General features: G+C 48.2%; 3 protein-coding genes across 8 annotated transcripts; 2 read left to right on the top strand and 1 right to left on the bottom strand.

Annotated features, from left to right (window-relative positions):
- Window positions 1–461: 461 nt before the first annotated feature.
- FBXO45 (F-box protein 45) lies at window positions 462–2,720 on the bottom strand. The gene is made up of 3 exons (XM_039727920.1): window positions 2,712–2,720; window positions 2,278–2,634; window positions 462–647 (listed from the first exon to the last, which is right to left on the bottom strand). The coding sequence occupies exons 1-3, from the start codon at window positions 2,718–2,720 to the stop codon at window positions 462–464; spliced, it is 552 nt and encodes a 183-aa protein (XP_039583854.1).
- A 120-nt stretch (window positions 2,721–2,840) lies between these two features.
- WDR53 (WD repeat domain 53) lies at window positions 2,841–9,387 on the top strand. Of its 4 annotated transcripts, none has more exons than XM_039727933.1 (3): window positions 2,841–3,139; window positions 3,968–4,461; window positions 7,390–9,387. In XM_039727933.1, exons 1-3 carry the CDS (start codon window positions 2,872–2,874, stop codon window positions 7,975–7,977), a joined length of 1,350 nt encoding a protein of 449 aa, XP_039583867.1. In that variant the 5' UTR covers window positions 2,841–2,871; the 3' UTR covers window positions 7,978–9,387. The 4 variants fall into 4 exon arrangements, with proteins under 4 accessions (XP_039583867.1, XP_039583870.1, XP_039583868.1 ...); XM_039727936.1 differs by lacking the exon at window positions 2,841–3,139 and adding an exon at window positions 3,162–3,295; XM_039727934.1 differs by lacking the exon at window positions 2,841–3,139 and adding an exon at window positions 3,162–3,310.
- A 171-nt stretch (window positions 9,388–9,558) lies between these two features.
- Window positions 9,559–21,816, top strand: RNF168 (ring finger protein 168). 3 transcript variants are annotated; one of them, XM_039728000.1, is made up of 10 exons: window positions 9,559–9,731; window positions 13,887–14,021; window positions 14,324–14,517; window positions 14,811–14,881; window positions 15,436–15,779; window positions 16,819–16,895; window positions 18,028–18,204; window positions 18,840–18,964; window positions 19,240–19,327; window positions 19,837–21,816. In XM_039728000.1, the coding sequence occupies exons 5-10, from the start codon at window positions 15,479–15,481 to the stop codon at window positions 20,896–20,898; spliced, it is 1,830 nt and encodes a 609-aa protein (XP_039583934.1). In that variant the 5' UTR covers window positions 9,559–9,731; window positions 13,887–14,021; window positions 14,324–14,517; window positions 14,811–14,881; window positions 15,436–15,478; the 3' UTR covers window positions 20,899–21,816. The 3 variants fall into 3 exon arrangements, with proteins under 3 accessions (XP_039583934.1, XP_039583935.1, XP_039583936.1); XM_039728001.1 differs by having other exon boundaries at window positions 14,321–14,517; XM_039728002.1 differs by lacking the exons at window positions 9,559–9,731; window positions 13,887–14,021; window positions 14,324–14,517; window positions 14,811–14,881 and adding an exon at window positions 14,913–15,084.
- The last annotated feature ends 3,193 nt before the right edge of the window (window positions 21,817–25,009 follow it).

Genomic DNA, 25,009 nt, shown 5'->3' with positions numbered 1-25,009 from the left:
CCAGCCCCCATGCTGGCCCCAGGGAGGGAAGGAAGGAAGGAAAGAAGGAAAGAAGGAACAAGCAGTTTGGAAATGGGAGTCTCTCACAAAACACGCCACTTACAAATCCCAGGCTAATTTCCTCAAGCATTTTTTTTTACCAAGTCCTTTCTTAAATGTTTGAGGTCACACTGCCATTTTAGCAATAAAATCTGTTGCGACATGCATGTGTCAGCTTCCCACTCAACCAACTGCAGCCCTGAGGATTTTTCTGGCCTGGTAGAAAGAGGAAATGTAACATAATTGCTGAAGTACAGCTGGTCCTCCTTTTCCAAACTCCATGTGGTTCCCTCGATGGCTCTTGGACACACACCCACACTTCTTTGTTCTTTTTTTCCTCTAATACACGTTTCCCTCTAACCAACATGCAGATTTCTCCTCCCAAACATCCACATCTTGACGTCCCAACAGAACAATCCACGTCATCCATCCAGAGGCTTTCCCAGGTAGACCAAAGTCACTTCTGTGTTACCATACACAGCAGACACTGCTGGATACAGGCAAACTTTTGGCAGTCCTCTGAAGGCAACTCCCAAGAACTCATAGCCCCTCTCAAACGCTAATGTTTTGTCTTCCATGTCCAGGATAACTCGAATCCTTTCACCTATCTGGAAACAGAGACAGGAGGGAGAGTGAAAATAACACACAGAAAGAGTCAGCATGTTCAGATGGAAACAAAAATAATGCAAAGTGCAACCCAGCAGAGAATTTTAAAGCAGGGCTGTCCTATCTCTCATGACTGATTGCTCTTATGACAGGAATTTCTCCATTTCACCATGATGTGAAGCATGATCTGAAGCATCCACCACCTGTTTATGACAATAAACATGACCCTTCCCATAGGAACCTGTGAGAGCACTGAGAGCAGGCACTGTGTGCTGTGAGCTCTGGGAATACTGCAGAGCTTTGGAATCTTTGCAATGGACTCCAAGTTACCTGAACTCTGTGTTCAGCTGCTGAGCAGCAACTGCTCTGTGAGGAGCATTTTTAAAGACAATGGGTTTAAGAAAGGCAAGTGCCACCTACAAAAAAATCCCAGAATAGACTAATATGCAGGTGCTGTCACTGACAGAGGTGTTCCCTCACCAAGGTAAAAGGGAATTTCAGTACAAAATGTAAAACGAAAACCCTAAAAATATGTATGTACACACACACAAGATAAACCAACACTGACCACAGCAGGAGCCTTGGATCCAGGCAGGCCCAGAGCTCCCTGCATTTTTATAGCACACATTTCAGACACCAATAAAGTCCCAGACAACAGCCACAAGCAGAGCAGGCACCACACAAACTCCTGACTCTTCTCCAGCCAGCCCCAGCACTGGGAATTTCTTCTAGCCAACACTAACAACACATGGGTTTCCTGTAAGCACATTTTCTATGAGCAGATCACTGTACAGGCCTTAATAAACACAAAATACACCAAAGGGTCACTGATTTGAACTTTCACACAAAATTTGGGAGTATCAGATGCAAGGTACTACACAGATCTTCACCCCCAAGTGAAACAAAGCCACAGCACTGGGGGTTGGAGTGGATTATTTTTAAAGTCCCTTCTAACCCATTCTCTGAATATGAGAGGGAAATTACAATGATCCAGTTCAAGTTGTAACATGAGCAAATCCAGCAGTGAAAAGGCAGTTGTGTGAGCAGGCAGAATGACAAGACAAGCACTTCCATAAGGACAAAAAGATAGGGTGGCCTCTGCTCTTTAACACCCTGAAGTTATCTGAACGTCAGATTCCAGATAAGGGATGTCACCCACAGAAGGTGGCCAGTGAGCAAAGCAGCAGCAATCAGCACTGCTGCAGGTTTTTGCAGGAAGACTCTCACCTAAGCACTAAGTTCAGCTCACCCTGCCAGACAACAAAGGGGTACAAGCCCTCAGACACTCACCTTGCTGTGGGGCAAGTCGCTACTTCAGAAAGCTACATGAGTATTTCAGGTTTTATTCCAAAAAGCACCAGGATGTCTAAGCAGACTCCCACAGAACAGGTTCCACACTCAGTGCTTGAGATTAAAGTGTGGGAACAATCCAGGGTCAGGTGCACTGAACACCAGACAGGTGAAGTCTGCACAAGCAGTAAATGAAGGGGGGAAAGAGCTCACAAGGTGGAATCATTTGCCTTCTACAGGGAAGCCAAAGAGACCTTTGAGGGTTAGTTAGGAGCAACTCAGCAGCTAGCCGGGACAGCGAGGAATGGCCAGCACCCCCCAGCCCACTGCAAGCCCCCTCACCTGGTATTTGGGCGCGTTATTGCACTGCGGGAAACTGCCGTTCACCTCCCCGTTATGCAGCAAGTTATTGTCCACCAGGTTCCAGCCCCAACTCTGGTCGTCGCTGCCCAGCAGGGCCACGTAGCCCTGGCACTGCATGGCGGCGCGCTTGGTGGCGATGCCGATGACGGCCACGGTGCCCAGCGGGCCCTCCCACCACACCTCCCAGGCGTGCCGGCCCTCGCTGAAGCCGATCTTGGTGCGCGCCCCGTCCGTGCTCTGCGCGATGGGGTTGCGGTGCAGCGTGAAGCCGTTCTTCTTGATGTACACGTTCCTCGAGCAGTCGTTGGTGCTGAAGGCGTGGTGGAAGGCACGGACCTGGGCGAGACAAGGCGGGTGGGGGAGATGGACGGGGCTGGCGGCAGCCTGCTCTAGTGGGAGGCGCCCCTTCCAACCCGAACCATTGTGGCTCCGGGAGATAAAACCCTGCCACCTCTCCCAGCCTCCCGCCCCCTTGGCTTCGGATGGCGGGTGGGCCGGGGGGCTGAGGGGGTGTCCCGGCGGGGTGGGGGTCCCGGCCTCACCTTGCCCTTGTAGGTGGGCACGTTGCAGAGGATGTCGGTGCGCAGGGCCTCCTCGGCCAGGCAGCGGGCGGCCAGGCTGCGCCACACCTCGCTGTTCTCGTCGCCGTGCAGGACGCGGTGCCACAGCTTGCAGACCAGCGCGCAGCTCCGCAGCTCCCGCAGCTCCAGGTACGAGAACACCAGCTCCAGCACCCGCCCCGGCAGCCGCCAGCCCGGCCCTCCCCACGACGCCGCGGCCGCCGGGGGGCCGGCCAGGGGCGGCGGCGGCGCCCGGCGGAGGCGAGCGGAGCGGAGCGGAGGTGAGAGCTGAGGGCCCCGCGCCTCCCGAACCCCCGGGACGGCCCCGGGGCCGGGGGGCGCTCGGACCGAGCTGCCGCAGGGCGCGGGGGTTGGCCGGGTACGATTCACCTGGGACCCCCGGCCGGGAATCGGCCCCGGTGCGAGCTGCGGCGAAGGGATCGGGCCTCTCGGTAGGGTTATTTGATCGCCAAGAGCGAGGTTCCTCTGGTGGAATGAATGGGCTCTGGCTGCTCTTTAGATCTGGGCCAACGAAAATCACATGGAGAACATAACGTGGTAAAAAAATAAAAGAAGGTAAAACCACCAGTTGCCCAGTAGTTAGATAAACGCACGGGCCTTAGGGCTGCTGGGCTGTCACACAAACCCCGTGTGCCTCTCTCTTTTCTCCGCAGCGTCCCAGTCCCTCCAACACTTCTGTGTTACCCTTTTTCGCCCTCCCCTTAATTTTGTGCTGATGTGCTCTGCTAGCAGTGCTGTGACACAGGCTGCTGCGGGCGGTCACACCTGGGAGGGTTAGGGCTGCTGAGCGCCGTGGGTGTGCTCTGCGAGCCCATTAAATGTGTTGCAACCTGTTTCAAGTTAGTAACACCTCTTTGTAAAAGTCTCGTTGTGTTGTTTAGGTTGGAAAAGACCGGTCGGCACCATGGTAGTGCCTGGTGTCGGGGCTGTTTGAGCGAAAGCCGCACTTGGGTACTGAGGTGTCCTGAGCTGTGGAGGTGCCCAGTTAAAAAACTGGGCACTGGGGTTTCAGGATGATCTTCCTGCTCGATGAGTTTGTGCCGTAACGAGACCAAAGCAACCCCCTCAGTTTGTTCTGTTTGTTTCAGGGCTGTCCCGAAGCATGGCGGTGAAGTGGAGCGGCGGGCATTGCTGCCCCGTGCAATGCCTGGCGGTGAGCGCCGAAGGGCTGGTGGCCTCGGGCGCGGAGCGCGGCGAGCTGGCGCTCTGGGACGGGGCAGGCTCGCCCCTGGCCCAGCTGCGGCTCCCGCCGGCCGACGACGTGACCTCGGTGGTGTTCTCCGCCCGCCGGCCCAGCACGCTGTACGCCTCCCACGGAGAAACCATCAGCGTGCTGGATGCCCGCTCCCTGCAGCAGGAGCCCCTGCAGCGCTTCCAGGTGAACGAGGAGGAGATCAACTGCCTCGCGGTGAACGACGCCGACAGCTTCCTGGCTGCCGCCGATGACTCGGGGGCCATAAAGGTTGTGGACTTGGAAAGCAAGAAAGTCAGCCGCTCCTTGAGACACTCCAACATCTGCTCGTCTGTTGCCTTCCGACCTCAGCGGCCCCAAAGCCTGGTTTCCTGTGGACTGGACATGCAGGTGATTTGCATACATGTGCACGGTTGTTAATGAAGTGAAACAGTAATTACCCACCTGTGTAGCGAGGCACCCGCAGACTTTCACCGAGCACGAAGGTGTTCAGCCTGCAGTCACTGAAAGCTCCCTCACTATTCTGAAGTAGTTTTGGCCCAAAACCTAAGTGTTGGGGCTGTTTGTGTTACGTTCCACTCAGCAGCTTCTGCTCCTGTTTTTACCTTCATTGACATTTACAATTCAAAAGTGAGTGGGGTGAGGAGAAATCAGAATACACTGCAAAGCTCACTTGTGCTGTATTAGCTCATTGTTGGACTGAGCAAAACCAGCAGCTGTCCCTAGGGATCAGTTGTGGCTGCAGATGAGATGCAAAGGACGGTGAGGAAAAGGCACAGTGCTTGAGGCAGGCAGGTAGAGCAGCATCTTTCCAAGTGGAACGTACTACTGTGAGGACAAGTGATTTGTATAATTTATCTTTTGTTCTGTTACCATCTTGGAGGCGTGAAATGTTCTTTGCCTTTTAAACTTTCCTGTCCTCATTAGAAGGAAGCTTTGTCCTTTGCATTTCTGAGAAGAACCGTGCTGGGAGTTAAGCCCAGAACAGATATTTTTCAGTAATTTTTTTCCAGTGGTTGAGGTCTGACCACATTCCTGGTTTAGCCCGATATGAAAACTGTCACTTCTCAAAGGTTTCTGTGGTTCCGGCGGTGTCAGGGTGAAGTTTGTGTGACAGGTTTGAGCAGTTTCACCCTTGTGTTCTTGAAACCAAAGTACATCTCGCACCCATTAGAGCAAATACATGCTGATATTTAGTATAAACTGTATTTTTCTGTGTTAAAGCCATGATGATGAATCCTGTTTGGGAGGAGTAAAGACTCAGTCCCTCAGCTGGCTTAATTTTGGTCCCTAAAGTGCAGATACACAAGCTTGTGACTGGCAACTTTTAATCAGAATTGTAAACATTTATGTACAACTTGGTACAAGTGAGCTGATTATTTTTTGTGACTTTTTAATATTAGTGTCATTTATTGTAACTCAGCAAGTTGTTTTTAGGTGAAAGTCAGTATCCCAAAACAGGATTTCATTAGTGTGCTTTTGTACAGTGAAAAGAGCATCATTCTGCATTGAGGCTGTATTTAAGATACATCATTTCCCAAAGGGGAGCTTAGCTGCAGAATTCTGAAGCCCTGTGCTGCACCATGCCTTTGGACAAGTTATGAGCTCTACAAGACATGTTCTGGGCTTATCAAGGCCTCGGGGAAGCTGTGGCTTATGAGAATTGAAATTCAGGTTCCTGGAGTTCTTTCAGGAGTTTTGATGAAGCAGGGAAAATGCCATGAGGACAGAAAATACTTACTTTGCAGAAAACTCCTCAGCAGCTGATGGATTCATCAGATTGTTGCAGTCCTGTCTCTGATGAAAACAGGAGTATTTTCTGTAAGCATCACCCAGCCCCTCTGATTTACAGTAAATCACAGTTGTTGTGGGAGTAGTTTTAGTGCAGCAGCAACAGCAGTAACTGAAACAGGAAAGTGACAGGAAATATATTTCAGATGTTTTAGTGTGATTTGGATTCCAGAAATGCAGAGCCAGACTCTTTTATGAACTAAAGACTCCTGTACTTATTAGTGATTATTACTGAAGGAGTGTTTTTATTAATAATAAATTGAAGCTTAGCCCTCTACAAGACATGTTCTGGGCTTATCAAGGCCTCGGGGAAGCTGTGGCTTATGAGAATTGAAATTCAGGTTCCTGGAGTTCTTTCAGGAGTTTTGATGAAGCAGGGAAAATGCCATGAGGACAGAAAATACTTACTTTGCAGAAAACTCCTCAGCAGCTGATGGATTCATCAGATTGTTGCAGTCCTGTCTCTGATGAAAACAGGAGTATTTTCTGTAAGCATCACCCAGCCCCTCTGATTTACAGTAAATCACAGTTGTTGTGGGAGTAGTTTTAGTGCAGCAGCAACAGCAGTAACTGAAACAGGAAAGTGACAGGAAATATATTTCAGATGTTTTAGTGTGATTTGGATTCCAGAAATGCAGAGCCAGGCTCTTTTGTGAACTAAATTTAAAGACTCCTGTACTTATTGGTGAGTATTACTGAAGGAGTATTTTTATTAATAACAAATTGAAGCTTAGCTTTATGAAGCAAACAGTACACCAGTGCTGCATTAGACTGACATGTGCTTTTCAGTCTGTTGGCCTTGAGAATGGTCATTGTCAATTCAGATCCTATAAAAGTCCTGAGAGCATTATTTTTAATTGGCTCAGTATAAGTCTGTAGTGCTTGAACTGCTGTACAAGAGACACAGGATTCTTCACTGGGGGCTTGGAGGTGGGGTGGCACTGGAAAAAAAGTCTAAAAGCACAACCTGCCCTATCTCAGTAGGTAAAGCATGCCCTACTCCATAGCACAAACCAGATCTACTCACTAGATATAAAAATAAATACAAATATGCCTGTTTAAAAACCACAGCCTCAACTGCTGTTTGCCTTTTGCTGTCCCATTTTTCAGACACATTCGTGGAAGTGACTATTATAGGCCAAGCAGCAGAGACAGAAATCCAGAATGATAATGATCTCTATTCACTGCTAGGGTTTCCCTGTCCCTCCTTCTCAATAATTGATGTGCAGTATATCATGATTACTACTGCTGAGATGAATGCAAAAGCTTTTAGAGCAGTGTTTGCATCTCTTCCGTGGTCTGAAGCTCTGAGTCATTGACTGCAGAGTGTGGTGGTGGGGCTTTGGAAAGCAGGCTAGAAAGATTTGCTACATTTATTAGGGCAAGTTTAACCCTATGCCCTGCACCCCTTGGACTCATACACAGCCTTTGCTAGGACAAGAAGTGTGGTTGCTTATTTTACTATTAAAGATCCCATTTGAAGTAAAACACACAACTGATTCATCCTACTGTTTTTTTTTTTTCCAGGTGATGCTGTGGAACCTGCAGAAAGTTCGTCCCTTGTGGACCATGAACCTGCAGGAGTGTGACATGGAGGAAGAGAGCCCACAGTCAGCTGGGCAGTTCTTCAACCCACCTCTTGCACATTCCCTGTCTGTGGCCTCGTGTGGCAACATCTTCAGCTGTGGAGCTCAGGATGGGAAAATCCGAATATTCCGAGTCACCGGTGCCAGGTTTGAACATGAGCTGGAGTTCCAGGCTCACAGCTTGGGAGTCTCACAGGTGCTCTTTATGCCTGAGACATACCAGTTGTTGTCTGGAGGAAACGATGGGAAAGTCTTGCTCTGGGATATCAGCAGCAACGTCGGGAAGCAGCAGAAAAGTCCAGCAAAGTCTCTGCACAGGAGGAAAGCTCAAGCAGCTGCTTCCAGCAGGAAAGATGGGAAGCTCAACAAAGCAGCCTCAAATGAGCACCCTGGAGTTGTGCCAAAGCTCAGCATTGAGCACGGAGAGAAGGTGAACTGGCTCTCGTGTGCAGAGATCAAAGGCTCCAGGAGAGTGCTGGTTGCTGACCAGAGCAGCTCTGTGTCAGTCTATCCATTGCCAGAACCTTAAGGCAGCCAGGTGCTTACAGAAATCTGGGGGACAAAACCACTTCTCAGAGCCAGTTACATCCACTGACAGTGAACTGGACAGTGAGCCCCTCTGGGTCCCTGGGAAGGGAAGGGGTTTGCTGTGCACTGGCCTCGTGCTGGTTCTTTGTGGCTGTTATGCTCACAGCCACTCTCTCTTGCAGGGTTGGCAGTTTGCTGCTTGAATTTAAGTGAAACGGGTCTCTATATTTAGGGGTAACATTAGTTCATGGCTAAGCTGATGTAATTAAGGCTGGAGGAGAAAATTAGTGCTCAGGAGACACCCACAATGCTAAGAGAGGCTGCTGAGCAGTAGCAGGGCTGTCACTGGCTCAGCTCTGTGTAGTTTGGGCTGTTGCAGTGCCCTGTGTGACTTCTCCCATGAAGCTGTGTCCCAGTTGGCTTGAACTGGTCATGGTGGAATCTGGTTTTCATCACACTCTGTCAGCAGCTGCATAGACTAGAGGTGCATCAATTAACAAGTAATCAAATTAGTTTCCCTGTGGTTGCCAACTGAATTTTTTCACTGCAGCAAAAGAAGGAGCAAGGGAACTGTTACACCTGTTTGCTGGGTCAGCTGTCAGTTAGTTGTGAATCCCAGGGAAAAAGAACTATTACACTTGTCTTAATAAATGCTTTCTCTCTCACTGTTCCCTTGTCCTTAGAATCACTCTAATAGTGCCAGACTCACAAAATTATGTCAAAAAGGTTATTGTATCCCCAGCACAGGGTGAATAGGAATGGCCAAAGGCACAGCTTCTCCTTGCCCAAATATTTCCTGTCTTCCCAAAGCTTTGAAACACAATAGCAGAACTTGGCTTGCTATAAGCTTCCCTTCACTGGCAAATTGAAGGTAGGAGGAGCTAGAGTGGAAATGTTACAGCTCTGGGCATGTTCAGTTCATGCTGGATTTCCCATGAAGTGGGCAAATGATTTTTTAAAACAGAGATTTTTTTCATGGGCTGTCCTTATCCTGTCACAGAACTGAATTCCTAGTGCTGGCTGAGGACCTGCTGCACTGGTGGGAGGTTTGGGTTTGTGCTGCTGTGTTTCACCAACTGGGTTGTTACCAAACTCATATTATATTGGAAAAATTTCTAGCTGTTTTTTTTTTACATACCCAGCTCTGGAAAATCATTATGTAGTTGTGCTGCCTCTCTCCGCCCTTTATGGAGGAGATTCCAACTGTCTTGGTTTTGCTCAAAGCAGCTCCCTGCCACCAAACACAACTCATTCTCATCCAAATCAGGTTTTACCTTCATACCTTTTTAATTAAAAAAACCAAAGGCAATCTGCTTGTACAGCCTTTCCCAGCAGGAGACTTTGGCCCAAGACGTGATCTGGTGGGCGCAACAGCAAATCAAAGCCAAAACACAGCAATAAAAAAGGCAGAAAATTGTAGTTGCTCCCTTTTGTGTTACGTGTGAATTAGTTCATGTGTGAAGACATGGGATCAGTGGGGCAGAGGAAGGGGTCGGGTTGGGCTGTGTGGCTGTGTGTGATATGTCCATGAACGTGTGTTGGTGCATCCATGACCTATATTTGGAGTTAGAGGCTATAAAAAGCCTGGGAACAAACAACCTCCTGCAGGACTCGGATCCCCTGTCCCTGCTGTCACTGCCGGCCACAGGAGAGAGGAGCGAGCCCGCTCCAGCTTTTATTTCTCCTCTTGGTGTTCTGCAGGAAGATGGCAAAATCCAGCATCTCCCTGCGCTCCCTGAACGAGACGCTGAACAGGTCCTGGGGGCTGGGGAGGGCACGGAGGGCTGGGGCACGGGACACCCCTCCAGGCTAACCTGTGCTTCTCTGGGAACTTCTGTGGGCAGCAGGGGGTGAGCAGGCATCAGGTGTACGCAGGGAGGGAGGAGCTCATGAACAGGATGAATCTCTCCTTCACTCGCTGGGGAGGAAAGAGGGACAGAGCCATCAGCTCCATGGTGCTGTTCATTCCCTGGCTGCCATCCTGGCTGTTTGCTGCAGGATTTGCTGCTCCATCACCCATGGCCTGCAGCTGCATGAGGGCACTTGGTCTGTTCAGCCTGGAGGAGACCTCACTGGGGTTTACAACTTCTTCATGAGGTGGGCAGGAGGGACAGACACTGATCTCTGTGGTGCCCAGTGACAGGACCTGAGGGAATGGCCTTAAGTTGTGTCTGGGGAGGTTTTGGTTGGATATTAGAAAAATGTTCTTCTCCCAGAGGGTGGTCAGGCACTGAAGAGGCACCTCAGGGAATGTCACAGCACCAAGGCTACTGGAGCTCAAGAAAAATTTGGACAATGCTGTCAGGCACAGGGTGGGATTGCTGGGGCGGGACAGGAGTGCATCCAGAAGTTGGATCTGCATGGATCCTTTCCAACTCAGCACATTCTGTGTTTCTGTGAAATTCAGGCTTGCTGTTCTAATTGGAGATTTGAGGTGAACTTCTGATTTTCAGACCATGCCTCAGAGGAGGGTTCAAAGATAGGGAGTAAGTGGTTATCATGAGCAATAAAAGCCCCCAAGGATGGACCTTTCTTAAAAGTTTAAGGAAAGCAAATCACCATCACTGGGGAGTCGGGTCATAGGCGATGCTGATTCACCCTCCATTTCCAAAGCCTGCACTTGGCAGAGGAACGTGACCAACAGGTTCATGGACTTCCTGAAAAATAATCCAGCCTCAGCTGCCCCCGCTGGCACCGATCCGTGCTGGGCTGTGCAGGAGCAGGCACCAGAGCAGATACAAAGATATGAGCATGGATCTCCAGGAAAAAGTCAAAAGAGGGTCTGAAATTCTCAGCAGATAGAGGAGGCAGGATACTGTCCCCACTCTCTGGATTTTCACATTACTGGGAGGGAGGTGAGGCCCTGGCACAGGGTGACCAGAGAAGCTGTGGCTGCCCCTGGATCCCTGGAAGTGCCCAAGGCCAGGCCGGACAGGGCTTGGAGCAACCTGGGCTAGTGGAAGGTGTCCCTGCCCATGGCAGGGGCTGGAATGAGGTGAGCTTTAAGGTCCTTCCGACCCCAAGCTTTCTGAGATTCTACATATTACATTTAAAGGCAAACTATGCAGTGTTGAGACATTTAAAAGTCAAATCAGGTGTCATACATACAACTGCAGTAAAAAGGATCCCTGTCAAGAGTATCACAGCTGATGGGATGCACTTCTGCTCAGGAAATGAATGATTATGTGTTGACAGACAGACAGCTGACAGACTTGGAAAGAAACTGCTCCTCTTGTCGAGATGCTGCTCATACTGTTGGCTCACCCACAGCCTTTGTGACTCTGATTCACACAATGGTGAACACAAAAGTAGCTATTGGAGACCTGACCAGAGGGAGAAATGATGAAACAACTCCCGAAAGAAAAAAGTGAAAATTAATTCTGTGGGAAACTGCTTGAAGATGTATGTGTCTAATGTATCATGGAGTGAGAGAATGGGGAGAGCTCGGGTGTGGGATGCTGCACTGGCCTGGAAAATCAAACCCACAGAGTGACAGCTCTAAAATGTCACTTTCTGTAAATGCCTGAATAGCAGAAATAAGGTTTCACATAGAACCACACTTGGGAGAATTGGGAATGCTGGAGCTTCTGGTGCATGGGTTCCAAGTGTGTTCTGTGTGCTAACAAGAGAGGAATTTTAAAAGCTTTCTGGTAAAGAATGGGGATGTGGTTTGTTTGTACACTAGTCAGAGTTAGAGGTCACTGACAGTGGTAATTTCACTTACATTAAAGGAAAAAGTGTTCAGAGGTCATGATGGAAATGAAAACAGGAGGTTTAATCCATTCTTCCTCTTTTCATTCCAAACTTAGATCAAGAGGCAGCAGCACTCAGTCTATCAGAATTCAGTTACAGCTGTGGGAGATCAGTTATGGATCTACCGTGGTGTAACTGAACAGACATTTTTAGATCCAAAACTGGCAAATGCTGAAATGTTTGCTGCAAGTGCTTAAAAATGCAGAAGATTAATTTATAGACAGGAAATTAAAAAAATGTTTGAGAGACAAAACTAGTTAAATAGTAAAACGTTGGACTGAATTCTGCTGAGAAACTACTGCTGCACTGAGAGTAGCATTAGTGATGAGATCTTAGATAACTTCACTCTTACTGGTAGAGGAGGAAGGTGGAGAATGGGCTGTGAGGAAGCTTATTGACCATGCTAAAAAGCTGCAGACCAACAATTCACCGGCAAGAACACTCATTATCTGGCAACCCAGCTCTGAAAGTCACAGCAAACCCCAACTCACCTCAGTTTCTGCACTTGCTCTCTATGCTGACAGATTCGATCCAATTATGACACATCAATCCTTCCAGTTCTTCTGAACTCCCCACATTTCTACATGACACCAGCTTAGCTTTCCAAATAAAGTTCTATTTTCGTCCCAAAATTCTTGCTGAAGCAAGAGGAGTCCTACAACAGTAAGAGGAACTTCACCAGGCTGCAGAGGAAGCCTCTAGCCTCAGGAAACAGCAGAAAATCGTTAGACAAGGATCTGCACAAGACAATGAATTAAGGTCGGGGATACTTAGTAAAATATGCCACTGTTAAGTCTTTTTTTTTCTCCTCATTCAGGTCAGCTGCAGACAGAATCCAAAGTAAGGTTTGGTTTGGAGAAGGGGGATGCAGGAATAGAGGCAGGCAGAGAGAGGGAGGAGCTGCTGATAGCAAAAAATGGCATTTTTGGTCCATCTCTTATAAAAACAGGCATTAAAATGCCGTGGGATACATGTCAAATAATGGAAAAATGTTTGAAGGGTTTTATTTTGGCTTTTTATTTTTTATTGTTATCATCAGCTGCTGTGTATTTTGTCCGTACAAAAAGTTCATCTAAAGATAGTAGGTAATAGAGTGTTTGACACAGGTAGGTCACAGAAACAGTGGAACAAACTAGGAATGAAAAAAGATAAGGAAAAATATGTAGGTAATAATATTTGCTGATAGTGTAGTTATTGTTAGCTGATACAGCCCGAAGTTTTGCCAGTAAAATAAAAAGAAAAATCACCAAAAATTCTGTAAGGAGTAGGTGATGCTCTGCTAGTAAATCACTCTTGACTACATAGTACTGAGATAGTTGTTCAATACTTAGGAAAGAACTTTGAATTATTTACATTAGCTTTCAGATCCTCAGGATTCTCAAGAACACACCTCGATGTCAATCAGGTAACTGAGGAAAATGTGGAGAAAAGTAGGTTTATAAAAATCACCCACAGTGACAGAAGCCCAGCACACCCTGTCCCCCCATGAAAGAGAAATGGGTACAAAAATAAATACTGGCATTCCCTTGTACCTTGTCTCAATACAGCAAGTTCTTTTAAACCAGGCAGTTTTCTTCAGCAAAAGTGGAGTGGCTTAAAACTCAAAACCTCATCTTTATAATTTACAATTTTAAATAGGGTAATCCAGAACAGATAGCAAATAATGAAAAAGCAGTTAATAAATACAGGCTATGAAGTAGTTTTTATCACAGTTGTTCCATGGAAGGACAGTCCTATTAAAAAAAAAAACCACTGCAAGTGGCTTATTATTTGTGTAACCAAACCAAGCCAACCATTTTTAACTAGAGGAGCAATGAGAAGTTCTGCTCAATGTTAAATGAAAATGGTTCAAAAGACCACGAAATTGTAAATAAAATCATTAAAATGTGTTAGAGAAAAGCCTGGCACTGATAATGATGTGGGTGCGAGTCACAAATATGTCTACATACTCATTGTGGAGCTGTATTTGGAGATGTCAAGATGCCTGCACCAGGAAACAGCCAAAAAGACATGATAACAAACCTTGACTTTTACTTGTTTTTATTCTCACAAATCACGGGAGGACCCCCAGAACGGGGTCTGAAACTGTTCACAATGCAATGTCACGGCAAAAACCCTTCAGAAATTCCCTTAAACTCTTTGTTTCCCACGGCCCAGAGTGGAGAGCAGGCTGCTGTCCCTGGAGATGCGGTTCGCACAGCTGGACTCCAGCCTGCAGACCCTGGCGCACGACTTCGACCTGCAGGCGGAGATGCTGCGGGAGGACCTGAGGCGGGACGTGCCGGGGGCCAGGTGAGCTCAGCCAGGACCAAAGCAGGGACTAAAGCAGGGAGCAAAGCCGGGGAGCAAAGCCCGGCTCCAAACCCGCCCGGCCTTGGGTACTGCAGGGCACGGGCCGGCCACGGCTCCCCGGGGCGGCCAGGGCTCCGCGGGGCAGGCTGTGCCAGCGCCCCAGCACCCTCACAGGGAAGGATTTGTCGCTGACATGCCGCCTGACGCTGCTCTCGGGCTGTGGGAAGCCTTTCCCGCCCGGCCTGCCACGGCAGCCGAGCCCGCCTCCCCGCTGAGGGCCCGCGGCCTCTGTGTCCCAGCAGGCTCGGCGGAGCGGGTGGAAGAGGAGAAGGAGGAGACAGAGGAAGAGGAGGAGAAGAAGGAAGGAGAAAAGGAGAAGGAGGAGAAAAAGGAGGAGGAGGCGGAGCGCTGAGGCGGGCGGCGGGAACGGCCCCAGCGTGAGGGGCGGAGCGGAGGCGCCATTGCGGGAGCGCGGCCCTTGCCGGCCTGCGGAGCGGTGGGTGCCGAGTCCCCCCGGGACCCTCAGGGGCTGCGGGTGACGGGGGACCAGGGGCCCCCTTTTCGCTGGGCGCCGACGTCCTGGGGGTTACTTTTTGTCAATAAAAATAGCGGAAATTATAAAACTCGCCTTAACGTGTATTTGTCTCCATGGAGAGTTCTCTGTGAGGAATGGCAGCCTTTCTTTCAAGGGCCGCCTGTTTCTGGAGCTGCCTGTTTAAGAAGCTTGTTACTTAAATATCAGTGTGTTTATTATTTTGCTATGTGTGTCTTTTGTCTTCTTTCCCACAGTATTGCTGGGCCGAGTGGAAAAATCGCGTGAGGAGACAGATGACCCCCACAGTGTCAAGTCATTCAAGAAGGTGCTGAAGTTTTAATTCTAAATTTATCTTAAGAAAAAAGGAATTTTAGCTCTTTAGTCTAGCTTAAACAAGCAAATGAATGAGGAAGAAGCTGCTCTGCTCTGGTGTATTCACCTTCACAACATCCTGGAAGCAAGCTTGTGCCAAAAGCAGCTCTCAAAGGATGTGCATGTACTGAAAAAAGGAGTGAATGGAAGGTTAAGGTAACTGGAATAACATTCAGCACATAGATAGGGAATGGTGGGAGAAGAGGGGAGTAACAGAGGTGGCTGGAAGAATCTCACCTTTCCCCCCCTCTCCTTACCACCTCCTTGCTATTCCCAAAGCATCTGTTACAGCTCACAGGAAACTGCAGTAGGAAAACCTGGTACAGTTTTTCCATGACTTCTCTAAATCTCTGCTTCTTCCTCAGGAATCTCTCAGGCCTGAGAAAAGCAACCACTTAAGCAGGCTTCTAAATCTACTAACATTTTCTTGAAGTAGCCGTAAAACATTTTGTATTTTCCTTTATTTTACTTCCCATAAGGAACACAAACGTTTCTTTTTGCTTTCAGGCCCTGATGTTGTCCTAGTGCTGTTCCCCTACCTCAAGTCAGGATGTCGAAGATATCCAAGGCCCCGCTTTCCTTGTCCGACTGCCTCTGCCAGATTTGCATGGAGATCTTTGTGGAGCCTGTCACGCTGCCATGCAGCCATACCCTCTGCAATTCCTGCTTCCAGATGACAGTGGAAAAGGCCAGCCTTTCTTGCCCCTTCTGCAGGCGTCGAGTCTCTTCCTGGGCAAGGTACAATACCCGCAGAAACACTCTCATCAACTGGGAGCTCTGGGAGAAGATTCAGAAGAATTACCCAGAGGAGTGCGAGCGCAGGATGAACGGTCAGGATTTGGATGAGGAGAGTAAGTGAAGTGTCACTTGTCCTGGGATGTCTCTGCTTTGCCACAGGAATTGCTGTGGGTGCACTTCAGATGTTGGGAAATAAGGAGCTGTGGGTAGGCAGGTGTGTTACTGCTGGCAGAGACAGAGCTCTCCTGCAAAAGGGGCAAGGGACAGGTGGGAAATGCCTTCTTCTTTGTAGCACAGAGGAGAAAAATTACATTGTCTGGTGATTTCAGTGGGTATTTGTTCATGCCTTTGGTGTGGGGTATCAGTGCCTGGCCTTGTTCATTGCTCATTTGCAGCTGTAGCATCTGCAAGCAGAGTGTTTGTGTGTGTGTTTCTTTATCAAGTCAAGTAAGTGAAGTGGTTAAAAGATATTTAGGTGTTAATTAGTTTGGTTGCAATTCCAGGGGTTCAGTCAATGCAAGAATCTGTGAGCTGAAAATTGTGGTGTCAGAGAGAAGGAAGTGAAATCTGATTAACTTTTTGAAGGAGAATTTTGGGGTTTATGATGTTGCAAGCACCCCTGGGGGATGTTTTGGTAGGTTAGCCGTAGGGCAACTTGTTGCACTTGCAAAGTTCTGAGGTCTTTTTATTGAAAAACAGTGAAATACACAAATTATGGTCAGTGTACCAACAGAGAATGAATGAAGGAATGGTTTGGGTTGGTGAGACCTCAAAGATCATCCCATTCCACTTCCCTGCCATGGGCATGGACACCTTCTACTAGACCAGGATGCTCCAAGCTCCATCCAGCCTGGCCTTGGACACTTCCAGGGATGGGGCAGCCACAGTTTCTCTGGGAGACTTGTTCCATTGTATTTGCTTTATATACAGTGCTTGGGAAACACTGTCTGTTCCTGCCACTCTGTAACACCACGCTTTTCTACTGTGCAAACTTTATTCCTTGGTATTCTTTGCTTTAGGCCTTCCTTTTTTCAATCACAGCACTTGATTTAAGTCAAATCATTCCCATGACAGGGTATGGAGTTAAAACTTTTGTTGTTGACTGTCATGACTTTGTTGACTTTGGTTTTTCCTCTCCTTCCTCTTGGTTAGTCTGTGTCCCCAAGCCGCAGCACCAGCTGAGCAAGCCTGGGGAGCTGAGGCAGGAATATGAAGCAGAGATTAGTAAGGTAAGTCCAAAAATATGTTTAAAAAGTATAAATGCTTCGTATCCAGTTATTTGAGTTGTTTCCAGAAACAGATGTAATTTTATTTATTAGTAAAGATACTTAAAAGGGCACTGCAGCTGCAAGGGCATACTGGTCACTCCTGAATAATGAATTAAATTGGTGGAAGAGATTTCTTTGTGTTTGACATGAGGTGACATTCTTGATCTATACCTCCTATCTCATCTCTCAGTCAATGTGTATAAAAGTAGCAAATGTAGAAATTTGGAGCTGTTTGGGCTTTGGTTTTATATTTGTCTTCTTGATTTCCCTCCAAGTAAGAGACCTCAATTAGATAACCTTCAGTAATGAACATACAGCATTTTCTCTCTTCTTTGATTGATCGCTCTGTTACCTTTGCGTATTTGAAAATCAGTAAAGATTTTTAAAAATCCTCAATTTTGGCTTATTTAAGGATGCTCCCTCCAATTCAGACACAGTAGTATTAAGATTTAGGGTCAGAATGTATGGGAATGCACCTTTCCCTGACAGCCCCTTGCTGGTGATTACAGGGACACGTGAAGCAGAGGGCTGGGGGGAATTGCCAAAGAAAGCTTTACTCTTGAAGTACTTTGCTCTCCTCATGGAGTTGCTGCTAACTGATCTCTCAGCATGTCTGCTGTGAGAAAGGCAGATGTAAAATTCCTGGCCTGCTGCTTTGCAGTTTGCACGTGTCAGGAGAGCAGCACTCTTCTAGAAGAGAGATGTGCTGCCTTTGAGATATATAATGATAAAAGCAGTTGAGCAGATGCTGTGGGATAGCTGTTATTGAGCCTTAGACAGAATTCTAATCCCACTTTCTCTGTACATCCATGTATTTTTGTTACTAACACTTTGAAAAGGTGAAGAATGGAGTTTAACCTTGCAGGGTAACTGTATGATCTGAGAGAAACCAAAAGGTTTGCCACTGTGGTCGAACCCAGGGCTCCATACACAGTATGTGAGTCTTACACCTTTGAGACTCGTGCAATGAAATGCTGCTGTATTTTGTGAACAGTGAAAGGTTCGCGTTTCAGCAGTGTCAGCTGAGAGGTCCTGGTGTACAGTGTGGCCCTGCCGTAGTAACCAGGTGGATTTTTTCAAACATGTGGTTTAGGTGGAGGCAGAAAGGCGGGCACATGAACAGGAGGAGAACAAAGCAAGTGAGGAATACATCCAGAGGCTGCTGGCAGAGGAGGAGGAGGAGAACAGGCTGGCAGAAGAGAGACGGAAGGAGATGGAGAAGCAGCTGAAGCAAGATGAAGAGTTGGCCTGGCAGCTCAGTAACAGTCTGGTGAGTTAGGACCAAATGGGACAGCAGCAAATATCAATACAGTGCAAGCAACTTGGACTTCTCTGAGCAATGTTAAATTTGGAATAGTTTAAATTTATTTTAAAGCCTTGATGGACCATTAATTTTTGAAAAGCCAGGAGGAGGGTGAAGGCTGTGTAATACACACTTGAAATCTAGCACACAGCATGTGTGCTGCATGTTTTCATTGTGAAACATTTTAAAACATTGATTTTCTGCTGTATGCTTCCTTTTCCTCACCTTTTTTTAAATCCTTCTTTGGAAGAAATGAATATGTGTAACCTTTACTGGAAGAAAGGAGCACACAGTGAAAATGTACCTTACCTTTTGGAGGTTTTTTTTTTGTTTTATTAATTTGTTTTGCTTAGTTGAATTTGTGCCACTCTGATGGAACCTGTGTGCTTATTGAGCAAAGCCTCCTGTCCCTCAGTGCTAGATCCAGGAAGGTGTATGGAACAGGTAACATTTCTTTCTCCATAACCATCTGTTACTCACAGTTCTAGAATTCTTTGGACAACAGCAACTAATTCTGCAGCAAAAGCCAAGTAGTTCCCTGAGGTTTCTGCAGTTTGTGTTGTGTTTTGTTTGACCTAATGCTATTTTTGCTTGTCTGGAAGAATGAAGATCCCGAGGGACACGTGCCCAGCAGCCCGACACCAGCACACAGCCTCTCTCCTCAGCCATCCCCACTGAACCTGAGCAAGGCAAAGAACAAACCAAGCAACTCTGGAGACATTCAGAAGTAAGGGATTCAGCCAAGTGTTGCTTTAATTATTGTTTCAGTGTCCCTCTGCCCCATTTGCTTCTTTGGAATGCTGTAGGCCAGCTTCCTGAGAAAACTGGGAACAAATGTGAAGTTTTGAAGTTGAAAACATTTCCTCATAGGAGGAGAAGGGAAACACTTGCCTTCTTGTTGTTTTTTGTTTGTCTGAATGAACCTGATGATTTTGAATAATGCAAAGGACTGGCAATTCAAGGACAAAATGTTTAAAGGGGTATCCTTTTTTTCTTTTTAAGGTATTTGTCTCCAAAGAATTATAGTATGTTGGGATCAGCATCGTTCTCCAGTACCACAGGAAGAGGCAGGAGCAACTCTATCTCTGGGGTAACAGGAATAATTTTGTTATAAATCTCACAGATAATAATTATGGGATATTTTTCCCTTGCCTGTAGGGTTCCAGTCCTCTATTCCCCTTGCACATTGGCACTGGGCAGGTTATATTGTCCTTTTTAAGCTACCTTTGGTATTCATGATTGGCACTTCAGGAGCCTGCTGGAAGAGGGTGCACCCTGATTTACATGATTCCATGGCTGTCTTTCTGATCATTCCAAGGCCTCCAAAGATGAGCAGGCTTGTACATTTAGTCTGAATCACTGATAAGAGGAAAATGCTGCAGTTGTGGTTTCAGTCCTTTAGCTGGCCTTCTGCAGTCATTTTAAATATTTTAATTATTATTATTAAACAGTTAGGTATTTTTTATAAAGAGAACTATCTGAGTTGCTATCCCAGAGCACTCAGGGGCAATGCAGCCATGAGAAGTGAGTTTGGTATTTATTCACACCCATGGGCTTTTGATAGATTTACTTCATTAGTGGTGTCTCCCTTTTCTTCAGGAGACCAACAGCAAAGAAGGCAGCAGTTCTGCAGTGCAGGATGAGCAAGAAGAAATGCCAACCCTGTCTCCACAGCTGACCAGTGTAAATAAAGATTCTGGAGCTAAGGATTCATTTTTGGAATCATGCATGAACTATTTCAGTGCCTCAGCTTCAGGTGAAACTGCCACTGTCAAGCAGGAAAAAACACCAGGACCAAATGGTTTAGAAGATGGAGTTCCAGATGCATTTCATGGAACCACAGAAGAGGAAGGGTCTAGGACAGTTCTTCTCAGATCCAAAGGAGATGATGGTGGAATTGAGTCAGACAGTGGCAATTTGACACATGTCCAAAGGGTAAACCTTGAAAAGTCTGGTGAAACTTGTACCTCTGGCCAGTTAGGAATGAATTGTGTGGTGTCTGACAGCCAGACTGTGTTGCCTGGCCTGGGGAAGGAGGCTGGACACTCAAATGAAGACACACTAGAGAGGCCACAGAACTCTAAGGAGACTCCCAAAAGGAAGCTAGTGGAGGCCCCTGCTGATGCCATGATTGACTTGGACATGCTTGATAAGAGGAGAAGAACCTCTTCAGAAAGTGTAGAAGAGCAAGGAGAGGAGGTGAATGATTTTAACTTGCAGACACAAAGAGCCTTTGAGCAGGAGTTCTATGAAAGGCGCAGGCAGGAGGAGCAGGACAGGCTCCTGGCTCTGCAGCTGCAAAAGGAGCTGGACAAGGAGGAAAGGACACTGAACAGACAGAAGGGATCTCCAGACGAGTATCTGCTTCGCACCAAACGGCCTGGGAAGGCCTCTGCTGCCAGGAAGGAAAATTCCAAGGGGGCAAAAGACTCAAAGGGATCAAAACCACAGGCTGAAACCAATCACCACAAGGCTCGGAAAGGTTCCTGCAATGAAAACTGGCAGTCCCCTGCCAGGATCCGTGTGAAATCCCCCAGCATCAAGGAAGGAAAGGTTTTGAATTGTGTGGTTAATACCAGTGACACAAATGATATTTGTTCTCCGCCTAAGAACAAGCAAAAAACAATCCTGCAGATGTTTAAAAGCCCTGTTGCAGAGTAGATCAAAGCCATGGACAGGTGGTGGAATGGGAATGGGAACTGTGGTGATGTTCTCCTGTGCTGGGCAAAGCTTCCCTCAGCAGTTTTGAGTGGCTGCCTTGGAAAGGAACCACTTTGGGCAGTGGCGCTGTGAGTTCTGAGAAGTTCTAACATACACCCCCAGAATGTAACATTTTTTAATTGTTCTTTTCTTGAATATTATTTTCTAGCACTTGCAGCACTTCTTGCAGGAATCTGAGCATTTCTTATTTTCTAATTTGCATTTACATGGTTTGGAATGTGAATACTGGTAGTGTTGGAAAGCAGTGATGGTCTGATCTGAAAATGAGACTCTGATGCCTTTAATGGAAAAGATGCACATTCCATGGAGGAAACAAATGAAAAACGAGTCTGTGTTCCCAGCTGCCTGTCAGCTGCAAGGTTGAAGCTTCCCTCAGCACAAGCACTAGATTGAAGCACCTTTCTGGAATTCAGGCTGTTGCTGGAATTGCATTGTTGGCACACCCATTAACGCGAGTACAGCCACTCTTTCCCTCTCATGTGCTAACCCCTCCCTCAGACAAAGAGGAAAGAAGCAGGTCATTCTCCCCTGGCAAAGCCAAGGATCTTTCATGGATGCCAAGGCTGGGGGCATTCCCCTGTGTTCACAGAGATCCCTCCTGCAGATCCCATTTTCCCTGTTGTTAAGAACAAGATACTTTTGTTTTCTTGTTGTTAATGTCCTGTTAATGGTACATATGAATGTACAGTGCTGTTACTATACTTAATGCTGTTTCATTTTCATACTCAAACTGGTTTGAGTGTGGGTAAAACAATAGTCCAGAAGCCAGTTATGATGGAGAAAGTTAAAAGGGAAAGAAGCAACTGAAGGCTGGAGTTCAGTAATGACATAACTGTAATTAGAGATTCACATAAGTGCCCTGCCTGGCTGTAACTGTTCCCCTCCATTCTTAGAGGCACTACTAAATACTGTTCCTGTTGGGTTTAAAACTAAAACAACTCAAAAAATTGTAATTTAGGCATGGAAGTGCTGAGGTCTGTAGGAAGTTGAGGCTGGGGAAGAGGCAATCAGATCCTGCTATGCAGAGGAAGTTTTTTTGCTAATTGTTTCATCTGTTCTATGAAGCCATATTTTGGCTTTTCTTTGCTTCTTCTGAGCTACTTTTGCACTGCCTGTGTTTGAAATGGAGCCAAGTGCCAGCTGCAGTGCTGAAGGGTGTGTGCTAGTCATCAAAGTCAGCAGATGTTTGAGTTTTGTCCTTTTTTTGAACCCCATTGATGACTATAATTCTGTTCTAGGACATTCCTAGCAGACTTGTTTCTTCAGCAGCATCTTCTGATGGTTTAAGTTTGAAAAAACTAAATTTTATGGAAAGCATGACCAGCACACTGAGCCAAAAATTTGAATTGTTGGGATTTTTTTCCCCCCAAAGCCTGCACATCTCATCTTAGGTGGGCTCCTCATAAATAAATAAATAAATGTTCTGTTCAGAGATGTTTTTTGAGAAAGTTACAACAGGTAACCAGTGGCAAATCCTTTGCTTTTTCTCCTGCTGTCTCAGCCATTGCTCTGGAAGCTTTCCTTCAATATGGGTCTGTTTTTCCTTAATCCATAACACAGTTGGGATTATTTTCTGGTTGACCTATGATGTGAAAAAAACCCCAAACTTTAATTAAAGGGGTTTTTTTTAAGGCAGAGCTACTGACTGTTTCCATGCTGGTGACCCTCAGTCTTTCCAGTCAGGGTGAGCCTGTAAAAAAACAAACCCCATTTTCAAAGCAGAATGCAAAAAATAAAAATAAAAACAAGACTAAAAACTGATTGTTACATAAAACCAGACTTAACTGCAAAATGTACAAAACCTGTCACCTATAGCAGCAGCCCCATTCCTCACCATATCCATGGCACAATAATCCTCACCAGGCATAACTTGGTTTATTCTTTTAGATCTTCATTGTTAGAGGGTGGGATTTGGCTGCTGCTGAGTGGATTTTGGTTGTACCAACAGCTTGTTTCTGACCCTGTGGCTCCTTTGAAGGAGGTGAAACCATCTTTGTTTTCCCGGTGTTGGTGAAGCAGGAGTTTGTGTTTGAGATATCTGGGCTGGTGTAGCAGCTCACTGGTGATTAATTTGTCTTGTTTGTGAACAAGTTCAGCTCATCCAAATGCCAGGAAAAACAAAACAAGTGCCAAAACCCCAAATACTTCACAGGCTTGGTTGCTTCTCTGAGCACCAGAGCTGCTGTGGGGATGGGAGGCAGTAAGGGAACAGATGAACCTGTTTCCATGGCACTGAGGTAATAAATTATTAGAATTCTAGGGAAATGTCGACTTTCTGTGGTGCTCAGAGTTGACATGTTACTGGCAAGGTGTTCAGCAACAAGGCAGCCACATTCCTGCTGTGTGGGGAAACTGGAAGGGAGTAAAACATTCCTTTCCTGACATTCCTTCAGGTGGCCTGGGGGTCAGAAATACCTGGTATGGTAAGTGGGGACAAATCCCAGGGTGTCCTGTTCTGGCTTTGTGGCAGTGATGGAGGGGTGCCCTGTCAGGGCTCCCTGGACTGGTGCAGATGAGGTGTCCCTGACCACCTCAGGTCCTGCCCCACAGAATCCCAGAATGGGTCAGGCTGGGAGGGACCGCAGTGGGTGCGTGTGCTCCAGCAGGGCCATCCCAGAGCCCAGGGCACAGGCTGTGTGCAGCCAGCTCTGGGATATCCCCAGTGAGGAGCCTCCACACCCTCTCTGGGATCTGTGCAGGGCTCCCTCACTGCCCAGGAAAGTTCTTCCTCGTGTCCAGGTGGAACTGCTGGGCTCAGGCCCTGCCCGTGGCTCTGGAGCCATTGCTGAGCCTGGAGCAGAGCCTGGGCCCAGCTCTGCCCCTCCTGCAGCCAGGGCCAGCCAGGGCTGAGGGTCCCTCTCAGCTGGGGCTCCTCTCCAGACGGAGCAGCCCCAGCTCCCTCAGCCTTTCCTGGGCACCCAGAGGCTCCAGGCCCTTCAGCATCTCCACAGCTTCCCCCAGACCTGCTCCAGCAGCTCCATGTGCCCCTGTCTGAGGAGCCCAGAGCTGGACACAGCATCCCAGGGCTGGACAGAGGGACAGGATCAGTCCCTGACATGCTGGCAGGGCTCTTCTCAGTGTCCCAGTGTGTCCCCAGGACACTGCCGGCTCGGGGACAGCTGCTTGTTTATCAGAACCCCCACTCTTCACCGCAGCGCTGCTCTCCCGCAGGTGCCCCCGGCCTGTGGGTGATCCGGGCTATTCCTGCTCACAGCGCCTGGATCTGCGCTCGGCCCGCGGCCTGCCCAGCCCCTCGCCGCGCCGCGGGCCTCTGCGATGGGGTAAACCCGCGTGGGAACCCCGGCTGCGCGTCCTGAGAGTGCCGGTCCGCCTCTGAGGCCCGTATGCCCCCTCGGAAGCGGCGGGTCGGGAATTCCGGGGGCATCCTGGTCTAGTGGAAGGGGAGGCTGCTCATGGCAGGGGGGGGGGGGGGGGGGGGGTGTTAAGGAGGGCGTTGCCATGGCAACTCCCGCCTCCCGCGCGGCCGGAGGGGGCGGGGCTTGTTACCGCGGCAACCGAGACCCCCCGCCCCTCTCGGCGGGGGAAGGGGCGCGCGCGCGGGCGGGCCCCGCGCATGCGCAGCGCGCGCCTGGCGTCCGCGGGCGCGCCTCGGGGCCGCCCGGGCCGGCCCGCTCCCTGCGCGGCGCAGAGCTCGCCTCCCTCTGAGCGGCGGCTCCGCTCGCCTGTCCCGGCGGCGCAGGTGCGGGTCCTGCTCCCTCCGCCCGCGCTCCGCCCCGGCCGCCGCTCCCCGCTCCCTCTGAGCGCCGGGAGGGACCGGGAGCTGAAATACCCACAGCGCGGGCGGCTGGAGCTGGCACACCGGGAGAGCTGGCCGCTTTTCCGTGGAAGTTCGCGTCAGGTGACAGCTCCCGCTTCAGGTTGTGTGCTTGGAGCTCTTGACCCACTTTGTGTTTAATCTGCTTCGCCGTGGTTACCCCGGCTGAGGGCTTTGCTTGTCAGATGCTGCAGGAGTGGGTAACACGATGTGTCAACTAAAGAGCCGAAGGGAAGTGAAACTGCTCTCGTTCGGTTGTCCGGAGCAGCTCCGTTT

The sequence above is a fragment of the Passer montanus genome, unplaced genomic scaffold (genome assembly GCF_014805655.1).
Source record: "Passer montanus isolate IOZ18808 unplaced genomic scaffold, ASM1480565v1 scaffold63, whole genome shotgun sequence".
NCBI lineage: Eukaryota > Metazoa > Chordata > Aves > Passeriformes > Passeridae > Passer > Passer montanus.
The sequence above is the reverse complement of the archived record's forward strand: the minus strand, read 5'-3'. Positions and strand labels throughout refer to the sequence as shown.